Here is a 14,253-nt window from a genome sequence, read left to right on the forward strand (position 1 = left end):
GAGCATGTTAAACGAAACCTCAGGGATGCTAATCCAAAATAGGGGCTTTTTCTACCAAATGACCCAGCTGCTTCAACCAATGGCAAAAATGAAAAAAAAAAAAAAAAAAAAGTGTTGGGGGGTGGGGAGAGAAGGCAGGCAGGTAGTTATTATAGACGAAAAGAGAGCTAAGGGTCATATCAATCCAATTCAGCTTGTAGGCCTTCTTTGGAATCTGAACTAAATGAAACAAATTGTTAAATGACCTTTTTGTGGACATCAAGGAAATGTAAAAAGTGACTGGGCATTAGATACTGTCGGGTTTGTAGCTGGTGCTGTGACTACGTTAAGAAAAAATCCTGATAGGTACTGTGTGTTAGGGAGGCACACTGAAGTGGTGTTACATGTGGGTGACAACACAAGGAAGCAAGGAACAGGTGAAACAAGGATAAGAGAATGTTAACAATGTTGGAGCTGGGTGACGACTGTATTATTCCCTCTCGTTTGATGTGTATTTTCCACCATAAAGGCTAAAGGGGGAGGGGAAAGCTCCCACTGGATCCCACACCAGTTGCATCTCCATGTTTCTCCTCCTCTCTTCCCTGGCTGAGTGCTCTGGCTAGCTCAGATGAGAGCTGAAAACTTTTTCTTTAAATTGTATCTCAATTTGCATTTTAAAATGTTCGTATGGTGCTTCCGGCTAAAGTAAACTCTAAAGAAAAACTCTAAAGGAAATTGCGGTAGTGTTGACTAATTTATGGAATTTTAATAAACATTGGCTTCTATGGAAAAAGCAATACTGGCTTTAAAAACACACCAAGTCATGTGAAAGCCGCTCTGAGAGCACCAACATTGCAGACTCCCCACTACCTGTTCACACATGCAACGCTGGATTGATACAGCAAACACTCGGACGCCAAAAGCGCCATATACCACCATCTGAAGCAGCAGCACCACGGAGGCTTAGAAACCGAATACCTGAAAGCAGCACGTACACCGACTCATGCTTTGCCTAAACAAGCCTGAACCTGGGGGAGTGTTAAACCGCAGAGATAGGGATCAGAATGAGGCAAGCTATAAAGCGAGGGGTAGGAGAGCAAGCTGATTCACGTCAGAGCTCATGCCAGTCACATGTCTGCCCACCAATTTAACAGAACAACCCAAATGCTCGGACAAAGGGACAAAGGGACGCACACCATCCCCAGCGTGTGAACCGCAGGTGATTACTCTCCAATCAGGGAGGCTCAGTGACGAGGAAGAAGAATTGTGTTTTCAAAGTTTTAGTTTTTAGGCTTTTTTGGTTTTGTTTGTTTTTTAAACTGACAGACTACTCAAACGTAAATGTCTGCTTAGGCCAATACTAGCTCCAGGAAGATGCGCTGTGAATTACCAAATTAAGTGGGTCTAGTAAATGGCCACACACAGTTATCAGCAAAGGCTGTGGCCTCATCAACACAGCCTGGGTTGACTTAACAAAGGGAAGCTAGCTGGCCCTCAGGCTTCCTCTCCTAGGCAGCTCTTATCTCCTTTACAGTGTGCACCAACACCCAGGGAGGCCTTTAAACACACGGTTTAACTGACATTTTAACAAAATTCAAATGTTTTATCTTCCAGAATAGAAATAAGACCACAGACACCTTGTTTTCTTTCTTCAGTCATGTTTGATTCGTGAATTCTAAGGCCCAGAAATCACCTAACATAAAACTTCCATTAGTTGGGCATTTTCAGATTCAATTTAGCTCAGAGGTTGAATTCTAAGGAGATGAGTTTATTCACGATTTGTGAAAAATGAGCTGACCAAACCACAGACAACAATGCTTCCCCCACATTCACCCCCTGGCTTTGATCAAGGTAATCTTTCTTTTATTTTTGAACTAAGAATATAAATTTTATTACATGGTACATACCCTTTCAATAACATGAACAAAATATTCTGTTGGGTGCAGATGTATTCAACTGTAGGAGTTCTTGTACCAATTTGTCTTCTGAGAATATTGTTGAAAATTTGAGCCACGTCTTTTTTGCCCTATTAGGAACACAATCATTAAAATATTTATCTGACTAAACATAAAAACACCCACCTGCCCTCCCAAATACACTCAAATCAAGGCATTGTATATTTATAGCTGTCACTGAATATCTGACTTTAACACATTCATAAACATTATTTTCTTGTTTTATCTCTTTATTTACAATTCCAAATTCTAAGTTTTAATAGCTGACTATTTTTAACAAGAACAATGTGTTGACAAAGTGAAATCTCACTACATTCCATGTATTATTTTAACATGTCTAACTCAGAATAATGCTGACTCAGATACCAACAACAAAACCCTGCTACAGGCTCACAACGTACAGGGACCTGAATCCTTCCTAAAGGAACCAGCAGCTTCTACCAGGATGATGCTCACGTGGTAACCACTACTTTCCTTTTACATGATGGAGGGAGAGGGAAGGGAACTGCACCCTGCTAGTAACACAGAAGACGTTCTGTCAGCAGCTTAGCTTTAATGGCAGGTAGACACCTCCTGCCCCCCTAGACTAGGTCTCCTTAGGAAAAACTTTATGCGGATTAATAAGGAAGGTGCGAAGTATCGCAGGATCAGAACTTAATTACTTCACTGTATTTTATTAAGCAAACAGATGGATACTGTTGCCATCTGTGGAACCTTACAAACAAAAAGCTGCGTGAGAAGTTAATAAACGGGAAACTGAGCTCTAAGAGGTGCTCTGGAATGGCTGACCAGCCTGCAGGGAAGCGAGCAATGTGCCAGCTTTCCGGCACCCAGCCTGAAGCGCACACAGAGAGATCACCTCGGGGCATCACGTCAGGACCAGAGATGAAATCTCTAAGAACTGGTCTCAAGGGCACACGCTTTTTTTTTTTAGATTGATGTCTCCAAAGTTCCAAATGAATATTAAATTCTGTGTCCAGGTTGGGAAGCAAGGTGGGTAGAGGCTGACAAAGGAGGAACTAGGTGTTTCAGCCGGTGCCCAGCTTCTCAGAGGAAATAAAAACTGTTAGAATTTGATGCACTATTAATAATACATGAAATCAGCTATGTACACTGAAATAACCTAGTTCTTCTATTTGCTCTACAGTAGGATAGAAATAAAACTTTACCTTCTCTCGATAAAAAAATTTTGTTATTAATATTATATTTGTTATTAACAGTATATTATATTCTAATAATCTATGAACCACACCCTCCCACCCCTCCTCAAAATTTAATCTGGTTACTTGTCTATCATTTTCTCCCCTGAAACATCTGTACAGACACGTAGTCACTCAGGCTGATAAACTCTGGGGCTTAAAAGAAAGCACACCCACAACAAAGAGGCAGAGGGAAGATTGTACCTCACCATGCCAGACCCCGCAGTACCACATATGCCCCCTGACTGAGCTAGCGCCTTCATTCAGACCATTATTCTCACGGTTAAATTCACCGTTATTTAACATGGCATGACCCAGCTGTGAAAGCTTAAGCAACAATCCCAAATGCCTCCCAGGGCCAGGCAAGAAACGCACAGGGGTTCGCCGGCCCCTCGGGAGAAAGCAAGCTGTGCTGTCTGTGGAGGCCCCGTGTGGAGGCTGGCTGCTGCTGGGCTCCGTGAGGGGCCACAGAGGACTACAGGCCCACCGTTGCCTGAGACAAAGAAATGAGAAACTGAGAACTGCATATAAAATCTGCTCTTTAAATGTTATATGAATTAAAAAATCTGAAAGCACTGCTGAGCAAACAAAACCCATGTGAGGCAAAGGTTTATGGTCTCTGCTATAAAATAAATAGATATAGCAAATCTGCAAAAGCTGGAACCTGTGGAAGGAGGAAGCCTGTGAGATAAGGAAAACTCACATATTTTCCACTAAATGTGACAGGAAAGTGTTAAAACTGCACCCGGTCGAAGGCAGAAAACTTGCAAGACCCATAAAAACACGGCAGCTCCATCCAGTTCCAACTCTCACAATTTCTACTGTGTAACTAACTGGACTTTCTCTAAGAGCTCATCTACCTCTAAAATTCTAACTTTCTATGATCTTCTTTAGATTATTTATTTTTTAAGAGCCAGGGGCAAATGAATTATATGCAATCCAGTATAAAAACCAAATAACCCACACCCACTGCCACTGGGTCGATTCTGACTCAAAGCGACCCTAGAGGACTGAGTAGAACTGCCCTATAGAGTTTCCCAGGAGCGCCTGGTGGATTCAAACTGCCCACCTTTCAGTTAGCAGCCACAGCACTTAACCACTACGCCACGAGGATTTCCGCAATCCGCTATAGTGCTCCAAGATTTAACAGCTGTTTCTTAAATATAGCCTAAATAAAAGGGCACGGTGACTACCTAAGGAACTTCATATACGATGTGGTGAAATAGGGGGTAGAAGCCTTGGGACGGGCCTGAAACCCCCATGGGTCCCTGCCCTGGTTCTGCGAACAAGGCAGGCAGCCAAGCAGGCATCCAGAGGGCAGGAACCCCTGTGCCGAGGGCTCACCAGGAACCCGAAGAAGCTTCCAAGGAGAGAACACATGGAAAAAGATTGTTTTTGAAAAGTAAGAAACTGACTTCCCACCTCAAAGTCGATGAGCGGTAAGTCGGCAACCAGGGTGCTGAGAAGGCCGCTGTTATAAAGCTCCTGAGCAAGCTGTGCCACTGCCTCCGTCTGTGGCTCCTTCTCGTTTGTGCCGTACAGGATTTCCTTCATGGCAACCAGGTTTTTGGAAACTTCTTCTGTAGCCTGGTTTTGAAGGGGTGGGGGGGAAGAGGAGAAAAAAAACATTCTAAAAACCATCCTACATGCCTCCCTCTGTTAAATACCTCCTGTCTCTATTCTCACCTACAGAACTACCCAAGGGCAGGCACACCCCGACCCTACCCTCAGGAGCATGTGTGGAGCCCACACGCATGCTCCGCAGGGAAGGCCGACGTATAGGCAACACGTACACTGAAACCCTGACAGACACAGGACAGGGAGAAAAGGCTCAACCAGGGACTTCAATTCCTCTTTGAATGGGGGGATGTCACGGAAGAGGGGATCGAGCAGACCCTGAGAACGGAGAGACTCTGACAAAATATTGGGGAAAAGGTGATTCGGGGGAAAGGAACGCATGAACCAGGGATAAGCGAGAGAGAGAAGAACAGCGTGTGGCAGAGGAGAGATGTGGACAGAGGAAGGGAGAGAGTGGAAAATGAAGCTGAAAAGGCTTTGACTACAAAGCTAAGGTGCCAGTGTCATGGACTGACCTGTGTCCCCCCCAAAAATGTGTGTATCAATTTGGCTGGGTGATGGTTCCCAGTGTCCTGTGATTTTTCTACCTGTTGTAAATCCTGCCTCTATGATGTTAATGCAGGAGGATGGGTGGCAGTTGTGTTAGCGAAGCAGGACTCAATCTACAAGATTGGATCGTGCCTTAAGGCAACCTCTTGAGATATAAAAGAAAGAAGTGAGCAGAGAGAGACAGGGACCTCATACCACCAAGAAAGCAGTGTGGGGAGCAGAGCACACATCCTTTGGACCTGAGGTCTCCGTGCTGAGATGCTCCCAGACCAAGGGAAGACTGATGCATCCATCACAAGGACCTTCCTCCAGAGCTGACAGAGAGAGAAAGACTGCCCCTGGAGCTGATACCCTAAATTTGGACTTTCAGCCTATTTTACTGTGAGGAAATAAATTTCTCTTTGTTAAAGCCACGCACTTGAGGTATTTTTGTTACAGCAGCACTAGATGACTAAGACAATCAGCATTAAAGAGCTTCCACTCTGGCCAAGATGGAGGAATAGGAAGCAGCGTGACTTCCCCACTCCCTCCAAAAAGACTAAAAATAGGATAAAATATATGAAACAATGACTTTTAGACACTGGACTTAAGGCAGTTCAGGACAGCGATTCCTGAGAGAAGGCAAACAAATGAGGCGGTCCTCACACCTGCCCTAGCTTACTGTCTGCAGGCCACAGCACAGAGAGGGAAGGCCAGGCAGAGCCGGTGGTCTCCGTAAGTTGAGGAGACCGTGAGTCTATTTTCTTCTTTAAATACTTAGAAATCATCCTCCTAATAATCCCACTGGGAAACCTTACTCAGAATCAATGTTAAGCAGAGTTTTTCTTTACCCTTTGCGGTCTACCGTTACTATCTTATTCTCTGTAATGCCTCAGAGATTTCTGACAGCAGCTTATCACCCCATATTCAAATTTAAGTACCCAAGAATGTAAATTTTCCGGGCCAGAAGATTAAAAGTTTAGCTGCAGTGTTTTCTTATAATCTAATTAGAAGTGTTGCTTTTTCAGCTCTCCTTTATTAATTCTTAAGAGGATTCTCTTTGACAGGGAAGAACATGACACTTAGTAAGTAGTCAGTAAATGTTTTCTGAGTGTGTTATCTGTTGATTTTACACCAGTGGCCCTGAATAGTAGGTCTCAGCAACCTCTACTCCTCTGGCTGAACTGAAGTTTTGAAATTCCTCAGCAACTTTTCACACACCTCACTCAGTTTATGCTCTTCTGTGAAGCCATTACGTGATTCTGAATCTGGATTCAAACCCTACTCTATGCTCTCTTCTGACAGCGAAAGGTGCATGAGGAAGAAGGAAGGAGAAATGCACGGAGATAATCAGAAAGCTATTTATTGTTTTCTGGGCTGAATGGCAACTTGTAACGTCCCCTCCTTTCCTTTCAACATGGAGGGAAATTCCATCACCTGCTACCCATATACTCATTTACCCATATTAATCCTCTACTTCCTTTTGGATCCCAGCTGTCCTACCTTCTCAGGAACTTATGTCATCTGTTATCTCCTCATATATTCAATTTTTCCTCCCAACTGATTTTTTCCCTATCAGTTTTTAAGCAGGACCAAGAATCCCATGAACAAAGTCAAATAAGCTCTCTCTCAACTAGTACCCACTCCATAATTAAACCTCTCAAAACACCTGCCTACATCTGCTCTTTCCTCTTGCTTTTCAGTCACCCCCTTGCCCCCTAAACTTGGCTTCCACACCTAGTATTTTACCGGCTTTTGGCTAGTCACCAACGACCTATATGCCACTAAATACAATTTTCAGTCTTTATTACATGTGAGCACTCAGTGGCATGCGACATTGTTGACTACGCCCTCCTTTTAAAACCTCTCTTTCCTTGTCCTCTGTGATCATCACCACCTTAATTTCCCCTCTTATCTCTCTGGTAGAAGCAGCCCTGGTGGTGTGTGGTTAAAGCGCTTGGCTGCCAACCAAAAGGTCGGAGGTTTGAACCCACCAGCCACTCCGTGGGAGAAAGGTGTGACAATCTGCTTCAGTATAAATTTACTGCCTTGAAAACCCTATGGGGCAGTTTTACCTTGTCCTGTAGAGTTGGTATGGGTCAGAATCGACTCCCCAGTAGTGGGTTTGGTTTTGGGTTCTCTCTCTGTTTGTTTCTTCTCCGTCTCCTTTTTGGCACATCCTCTTCAACTAGCCTATTTAAATACTGGGAATTCCTCAAGGCAGGGTACTGGGCCTTCTCCTCATTCTGTAATCTCTAAGTGATCTCACTCACACTCACTCTTTAATTACTACCTAAATGCAGATCCCTCTCAGACTTCTATCTCTAATCCAGGTCCATACCAGTATTCATTATTCAACTGCTGACCTGAAACATCTCCACTTGGATGTCTCAAGGCACCTGAAAACTAGCGCGTCTAAAAACAGAGCTCAGGGTCTTGCCCCAATCATTCTCCTGTACCCCACTGTTGATGCTATTACACGTGAGAAACTTTAGTATCCTCAACTTTTCCTTCTAATTCTATCACCAAGTCTCCCAAATCCATCCATTTATCCCCCTTCTCTACCATCGCCGGAAACCCTGGTAAGACAGTAGTTAAGAGTTCGGCTGCTAACCAAAAGGTTGGCAGTTCGAATCCACCAGGTGCTCCTTGGAAACTCTACGGGGGCAGTTCTACTCTGTCCTATATGGTCGCTATGAGTCGGAATTGACTCGATGGTAATGGGTTTGGTTTGGTTTTCTAGCATTACCACCCAAGTAAAAGTTCCCATTAACCCTTGCCTGGATTACTATACAGGCTATTGAATGGTTTCCTTGTAACCACTTCTGACCCCCTCCAATCCATTTTCCACAGAGCTCAACTAAAATGGTCTTTTGGCAACACAAATATGATTCAGACACTTCCCTTGCTTAAAATCCTCCAATAGTTGCCCATTACTTTTAGGATAGAGTAAAGTCCTTCTTAATATGGCCTACACAGCCCTGCATGACCTGGTCCTATCTTTCTAACCTTACCCTAAGCTATCTATACTCCACCGTCCCAGCCACACGGGTCTTCCTTCAGGGTCCCTGCACACGGGGTTTCCTATTCCGAGAATGCTCTCTGCACTCACACCCCCCCTCTACCTCCTGGCCTACTCCCACCCTTCCATCACTGCTCAGCTCAACGGTCACTTCCTCAGAGAAGTCTTTCTAGGTAAATTCTATCATATATTCTCCTACTGCCACGTTCTTCATCATAGTATTTCTCATGGTTGTATATGATTCTATTTTTCCCTGTGATTTCTCAGTTAAGCTCTATTTTCTTCTGTCTCTGCTGGGAGCCCAAGTGCTGGCAAGTGCTCCAAACACGCTTGGTGAATGGCCAAACAGAAGCATACTTATCACCGGGATACAAAATGCCTATCAAGACTGGATATAGGGAGGGGTGATGGTATCCTACCATAAAGTCAAGGAATTCCTAAAAGATGTAGTGTGGACACAGGAACCTGAAAGGAAAGACAACTTTGCAACATCTCACCAAGAAAGCTGAAAGGGAAAAAACAAACAAACAAAAACAACCTCAGCAGAAACCCAGAAGGAGGCCTCGTTACACCAAGCAGAGCCCGTGCAACCACCCCTTACTCTGGCCAGAAAAGGGCACTGCCACCTGGTCCACTCCTGGCAACCACACACAAGTGGGAAAAGAAACGCCCAACTCTTATTCCCTTCTCCTGGCTTCCCTCAGGCTGCTGGGTCAGAGAATAGGCAAAGCAAGACCACAATTGCTCTCAGCTTCTAGCCACTGACAAAGAAAAAGGGGGAAAATGTTAGAATTAGGAATCAAAATATCTGTCCAGCAATGGATAAGAACAGACTTCTCTCTAAGAATAGGCAAAGAAACAAATCACCTGAGATGTGAACAATTAAGTATAGTTCAAAGGAAGGGGGCCAACTAATGAATTACAGCAAATGTCTACCTGACAAAGAGTTAACGGTGGGAAGCTAGGAAAGAGCCCAACTGATTGATTTCATAATGCTGACCATTTTAATTCATGAGCATATGCCCTGGGCTTGGGTCCTGGCAAGCATGTACCACTCAAAGTGTGGACACCTCCCCAAGCTGAGCCCAGTGGAAGCCAACAACTGCATCTGGCGTTCACCTGAAGAAAGAGCAGTCTGCTTCACTGCTGGAGGAAATACAGCTGTGTTCAGTCTCAAACACAGTATGCCTACATTATATACTGTTCTGTATGGTCAATTTTGGAAACCCTAGTGGTGTAGTGGTTAAGTGCTATGGCTGCTAACCAAAGGGTTGGCAGTTCAAATCCGCCAGGCACTCCTTGGAAACTCTATGGGGCAGTTCTACTCTGTCCTATAGGGTCGCTATGAGTCGGAATCGACTCGACGGCACTGGGTTTGTTTTTTCTTTTTGGTTTATGGTCAATTTAGGGGTTTCCAAAAGCAAATTCGGTTGTGATTTTCCCTATGCTGAATTTACAACCTAACTCACAGTGATTTTACACTTATTCCTATGGAAAGGAATAAGGAAGGGCAGTTTTAGTCTGTATTTGTCTATTTCAGACTTGTTTGGATGTTTTTACAATCCATATTTTACATTTGTTTTTAAAAAAAGGGCAAGAAAAAAAGCAAAAAAATACAGGGGGATGAGATAAATACATCAAAATGTTCTCTGTGCTGATACCAACTGGTTTATCTCCTCATTTCTGCCTCTTTCTCCCTTTAACCCTTCTCCACAAGACATCCTTGCCCCTGCAAATTTTAAGAGTGATTTCTAACTACGTGATTCTGATGCAGGTGGGTCTCCCAAGCACACTTTGAAAACCAGTGCCACAAACAAGACCAAGTACAAACCTGAAGAATGGAGGTGTGACATTTATAAGGGATAATCTCTGCTACTCAGAAGCAGACAATGGCATTGACGGGTAAGAGCCTTCCAGACTCCTCTAGTTCTTTTTTCTGGGCATTTCCATGATCATTACCATCTACACAGAATAATCACCAGTATGAAATAAAAAAACTGAACTTCATCAGCTTTATTATTTGTTAGAGTTCTGAAAAATGAGAGAGGTTAAGTTCCCATTTCAATTGATGACTTTTAGTTCTACATATATTTCACCTATTTGTGATTTCTGTCTGTTCCCCATTACACGGACAATTACAAGTTGATAAAACAAAGTTTTTTGTTAGGAAAAAAGTCCAAGTAGTACCTAAAGATGACCGGCAACGCTTAAGAAGTATGTCACAAGAAATGAGGCCCTTTCAGCTGAGATTCATTCAGCAAGAACTACTGCGGACACCACACATGGAACAAGTACACTTGGTTGGTCTTGTTTAGACTTGACTTGGTTTCCCCTCCCTCAACATCCACATTAAACAACTATGCCCGGACCCCATCTCTGCTCTGCCTGCACTTTGTCAACCACATCCTCCTCTCTGCCACCTCCCTGTCCCCTCCCACCTTCTGAGTAATCTATTCACACTTCCAGGTCCTCAAACACTGTACACGCTCTTTTCAACCTGCTGAAACCATCACATTTTACCCCCTTCGCTGGCTCCTTCACGACTATGCTACCTGCTTTTGACGGCACAGGTCAAAGTCTTCTGGGAAGGCTCAAAGTCTCTTGCTCCTGGAAACCATCTTATGTGTCCTTTACTGAGAACTTGCCCTACCTTCAGCTCCCAGGGTTTTGAGCACTGCAGAAAAAGTGACAGAACCTGTGCACACTTGCCTTACTAAAACGTCATGCTGCTCCACTGCCCTCGACCCAGGTCAGAGACATTCCTTCAAACAGGGCTAATTTCCAACCAGTAACTCCTAGCAGCCAATATTTCAAAGCGTCTCCACATTCCTTAGGGCACTTGAATCTCCTTTCCTCTACTCTGCACCTGAGCATCCAGCTTCACTCCTTCTGGGTGAGACAAGACTTTCCAATTAAAACATCCTCAGTCCCCTCATTCTACCCTAATGTCTCAAGCCTCCTGCAGCCTTCTGCCTCAACCTTATTGCCACACTAGAATCACCTGGGGAGCTTTTTAGAAAGATGCCTACTCTCCTGAAAATATTTATGAATGACAAGAGGAAACACAGTACTTTTACAGTGGAGACACCACCTTAACCAAGAGATCAAAGGGACATGGCTGGTAATGAGACACACGGACATCATGTGCCTCCTGGCACGACGCAGTGAAAAGACACGGCATTAGTTCTGTGGTATTCTTGCTGAAAGTCCATAACCTGAATTCAATCATGATAACTGCCCAGTACTTTTCCAAAGTGTTAAGATCGTAAAAGTCAAAGACAGACAGAAAAGGCCACATAAACCAGAGACTACTTCAGCCTGAGACCAGAAGAGCTAGATGGTGCTAGGCTATAACCTATGACTGCCCTGACAGGCAACACAACAGAGAATCCCTGAGAGAGCAGGAGAAGAGTGGGATGCAGACCTCAAATTCTCATAAAAAGACCAGACTTAAGGTCTCACTGAGACTAGAAGGACCCCAGAGGTCATGGTCCCCAGACCTGCTAGCCCAAGACTGGAACCATTCCCAAAGCCAACTCTTCAGATAGGGATTGGACTGGGCTATAAGACAGAAAATGATGCTGGTAAGGAGTGAACTTCTTGGCTCAAGTAGACACATGAGACTGTGTGGGCAGCTCCTGTCTGGAGGGGAGATGAGAAGGCAGAGGGGGCCAGGAGCTAGCTGAATGGACATGAGGAATACAGGGTGGAGAAGAGGAGTGTGCTGTCTTATTAGGGGGAGAGCAACTAGACGTACATAGTGAGGTGTACACAAATTTTTGTATGACAGACTGACTTGATTTGTAAACTTTCACTTAAAGCACCATTAAAAAAAAAAAAAGTCAAAGACTGAGAAAGTGTCCCAGATTAAAGGAGACATGACAACTAAATGCAGTGTGTTATCTTGAACTGGATTCTGGTCCAGAAAAAAGACTGGGACAATTGATGAAATTTGACAAAAAGTCTATAGATTAGTTAATAGTATTGTATCAATGCTGTTTTCCATCATGTAAGATGCAAACATCTGGGGATGTTCTTTGCAACCATTCTCTAAGTCTGTAAAAGTTCACCAGTCCTCTTTCTTTGCCTTATCCTTTCGAGAAGAGGCTTTCCTCCTCAGCGCCAAGGCTAACACTTCTCTCTCTGTGTGTTGAGAAGGGCCTCTAAGCTACAAGTCCTCGGCCTTGCTCACATCTCTCTGCAATTCACCAGTTGTGTGACCCTACAGAAATCATGTGGGTCTTACTGGACCATCAGGTAACTAATGGTGCTGGGCCTGATGACTGCTGAAATCCATTCTAATTCTTAGGATCTCAACTTCCAAATAAAGGTCTTCCAATTCTCGTTGCCCTGTCATCTGGCCTCACTCTCTCGCCTTGGGCATTTCTGTCTTCGCTCAAACCAACCTTAAAGTCTGAAGGCTCACAATTCTGATCTCCACTCTCAGAGCGCCTGCGTCCATGAAAGCTTCCCTCACTCTTTGGCTCTCTCCTGCCCTGATGGCCTACAGTGTTGTTGCCCTGCTTCAGTCCCTTGCCTTGTAGTGTTACAGCTTCATATGTATCTCTCATCTCCCCGAGGCGTATTTAAAGGCTTTGGAAAGGGTTTACACTTCTCTGTAACACTCACACTCTGATGCCTACGATGGTGATTTATACATGGCATGACTTCACTATCGAGTTAACTGGCTGAACTGTCTGGGAAGTTTTTGTCAGTTGAACATGGTGTTCCAAGACATAGGAGCTACACTTAAATGGCCCAGTAAGCCTCATATTATGTTTCATGGGCACATGCTGCTTTATTAACAGGAGCCAACTGTTTTATAGATACATGGTCATAAAAAGAAGCATGTGAGAGAACAGTCCCCTCATGACAAGTCCACTCGCTTGACTGGAAAATGATGTGGATTGTGCCTTACTGACTAGCTCACTGCTTCATGTCTGGGTGAGAGGTATAGAATTTTGTTTAAGTTCTAATTAGTTTTTCTTGTGGCTTTTGAAAAGTCATTCACCCTATGTAATTCTTCTAAGCAGCCATCAGCAATGGGAGTGTGGAGACATCCCAGTGGAGCAGAGTCAGAGGCCTGCAGCTTGGGAGAGCTGCTCAGCATCAAGGCCCCCATTGAGAAGCTCAGTCCTGAGCTGCCAGGGGGGCCAGGCATATTAACCTTACTCTATGGAGGCTAACTGACTTCCCACATATAAGGTTGAAAACAACTTTATTTTTAATTGAAACCTGAAAAAAAAACAAAACAAAACATTTTTTTAATTAAAATATTTAAGCTACAGGATAAACTAAGCAGTAACCAATGTTCCGAAGTCCACGCCCAATGCTCATCTCCACCAGTAATATATCAGAATACCTTCCCTTGTCCCAGGGTGAGGAGGCAGGTAACTTCAATTCTAATTTTTAAGTGTAGTATCTATAATAACCTCCCTAAGTAGAAGTCTGTGAGACTTTCTACTCCCAGCTTTCCCATTTAAAAATAAAATGAGATGGAAAAATAAGCAATGAGCATGCCAAATACTGGTACAAATGGCATATTTCAAGACTTCCCCAAAAACGCAGTTTTTGTGTTAAATATCTTGCCTTAAATCCAATATTTTCACAGTACTTAACAGTGTAGTACTGTACTGTGGCAGAGATCATCACTTGGATGCAAAGCAGTGATGCAGAACTTTAATTTTAGAAGACTAGAGGAAGCTGGTGAAGAATAGTGAATATGCCATGGACTGTCAGAAGAATGAACAAATCTGTCCTGGGAGAAATACAGCCAGAATGCTCCTTAGAAGGGAGGATGGCGAGACTTCGTTTTATGTACTTTGGACATGTCATCAGGAGGGACCAGTCCCTGGAGAAGTTTGTCATGCTTAGTAGAGGGTCAGCAAAAAAGAGGAAGAACCTCAACAAGATGGATCGACACAGTAGCTGCAACAGTGGGCTCAAACACAGCAACAATTGTGAGAAAGGCACCAGACCGGGCAGTGTTTCA

The 14,253-nt window shown here is 43.9% G+C and overlaps 1 protein-coding gene across 4 annotated transcripts in view; it reads right to left on the reverse strand.

The window, feature by feature from the left end:
• CAB39 (calcium binding protein 39) overlaps positions 1-14,253 on the reverse strand; it is an 84,652-nt gene that overhangs the window by 19,838 nt on the left and 50,561 nt on the right. For all 4 annotated transcript variants that reach the window (XM_064286569.1, XM_064286567.1, XM_003417918.4 and 1 more), the window contains exons 3-4: positions 4,556-4,720; positions 1,887-2,005 (exon numbers count right to left, since the gene is read on the reverse strand). In XM_064286569.1, the coding sequence (XP_064142639.1) occupies positions 1,887-2,005; positions 4,556-4,720 (284 nt within the window). The remainder of the gene's footprint in view (positions 1-1,886; positions 2,006-4,555; positions 4,721-14,253) is intronic.

The sequence above is a fragment of the Loxodonta africana genome, chromosome 6 (genome assembly GCF_030014295.1).
Source record: "Loxodonta africana isolate mLoxAfr1 chromosome 6, mLoxAfr1.hap2, whole genome shotgun sequence".
Classification (NCBI taxonomy): Eukaryota; Metazoa; Chordata; class Mammalia; order Proboscidea; family Elephantidae; genus Loxodonta; species Loxodonta africana.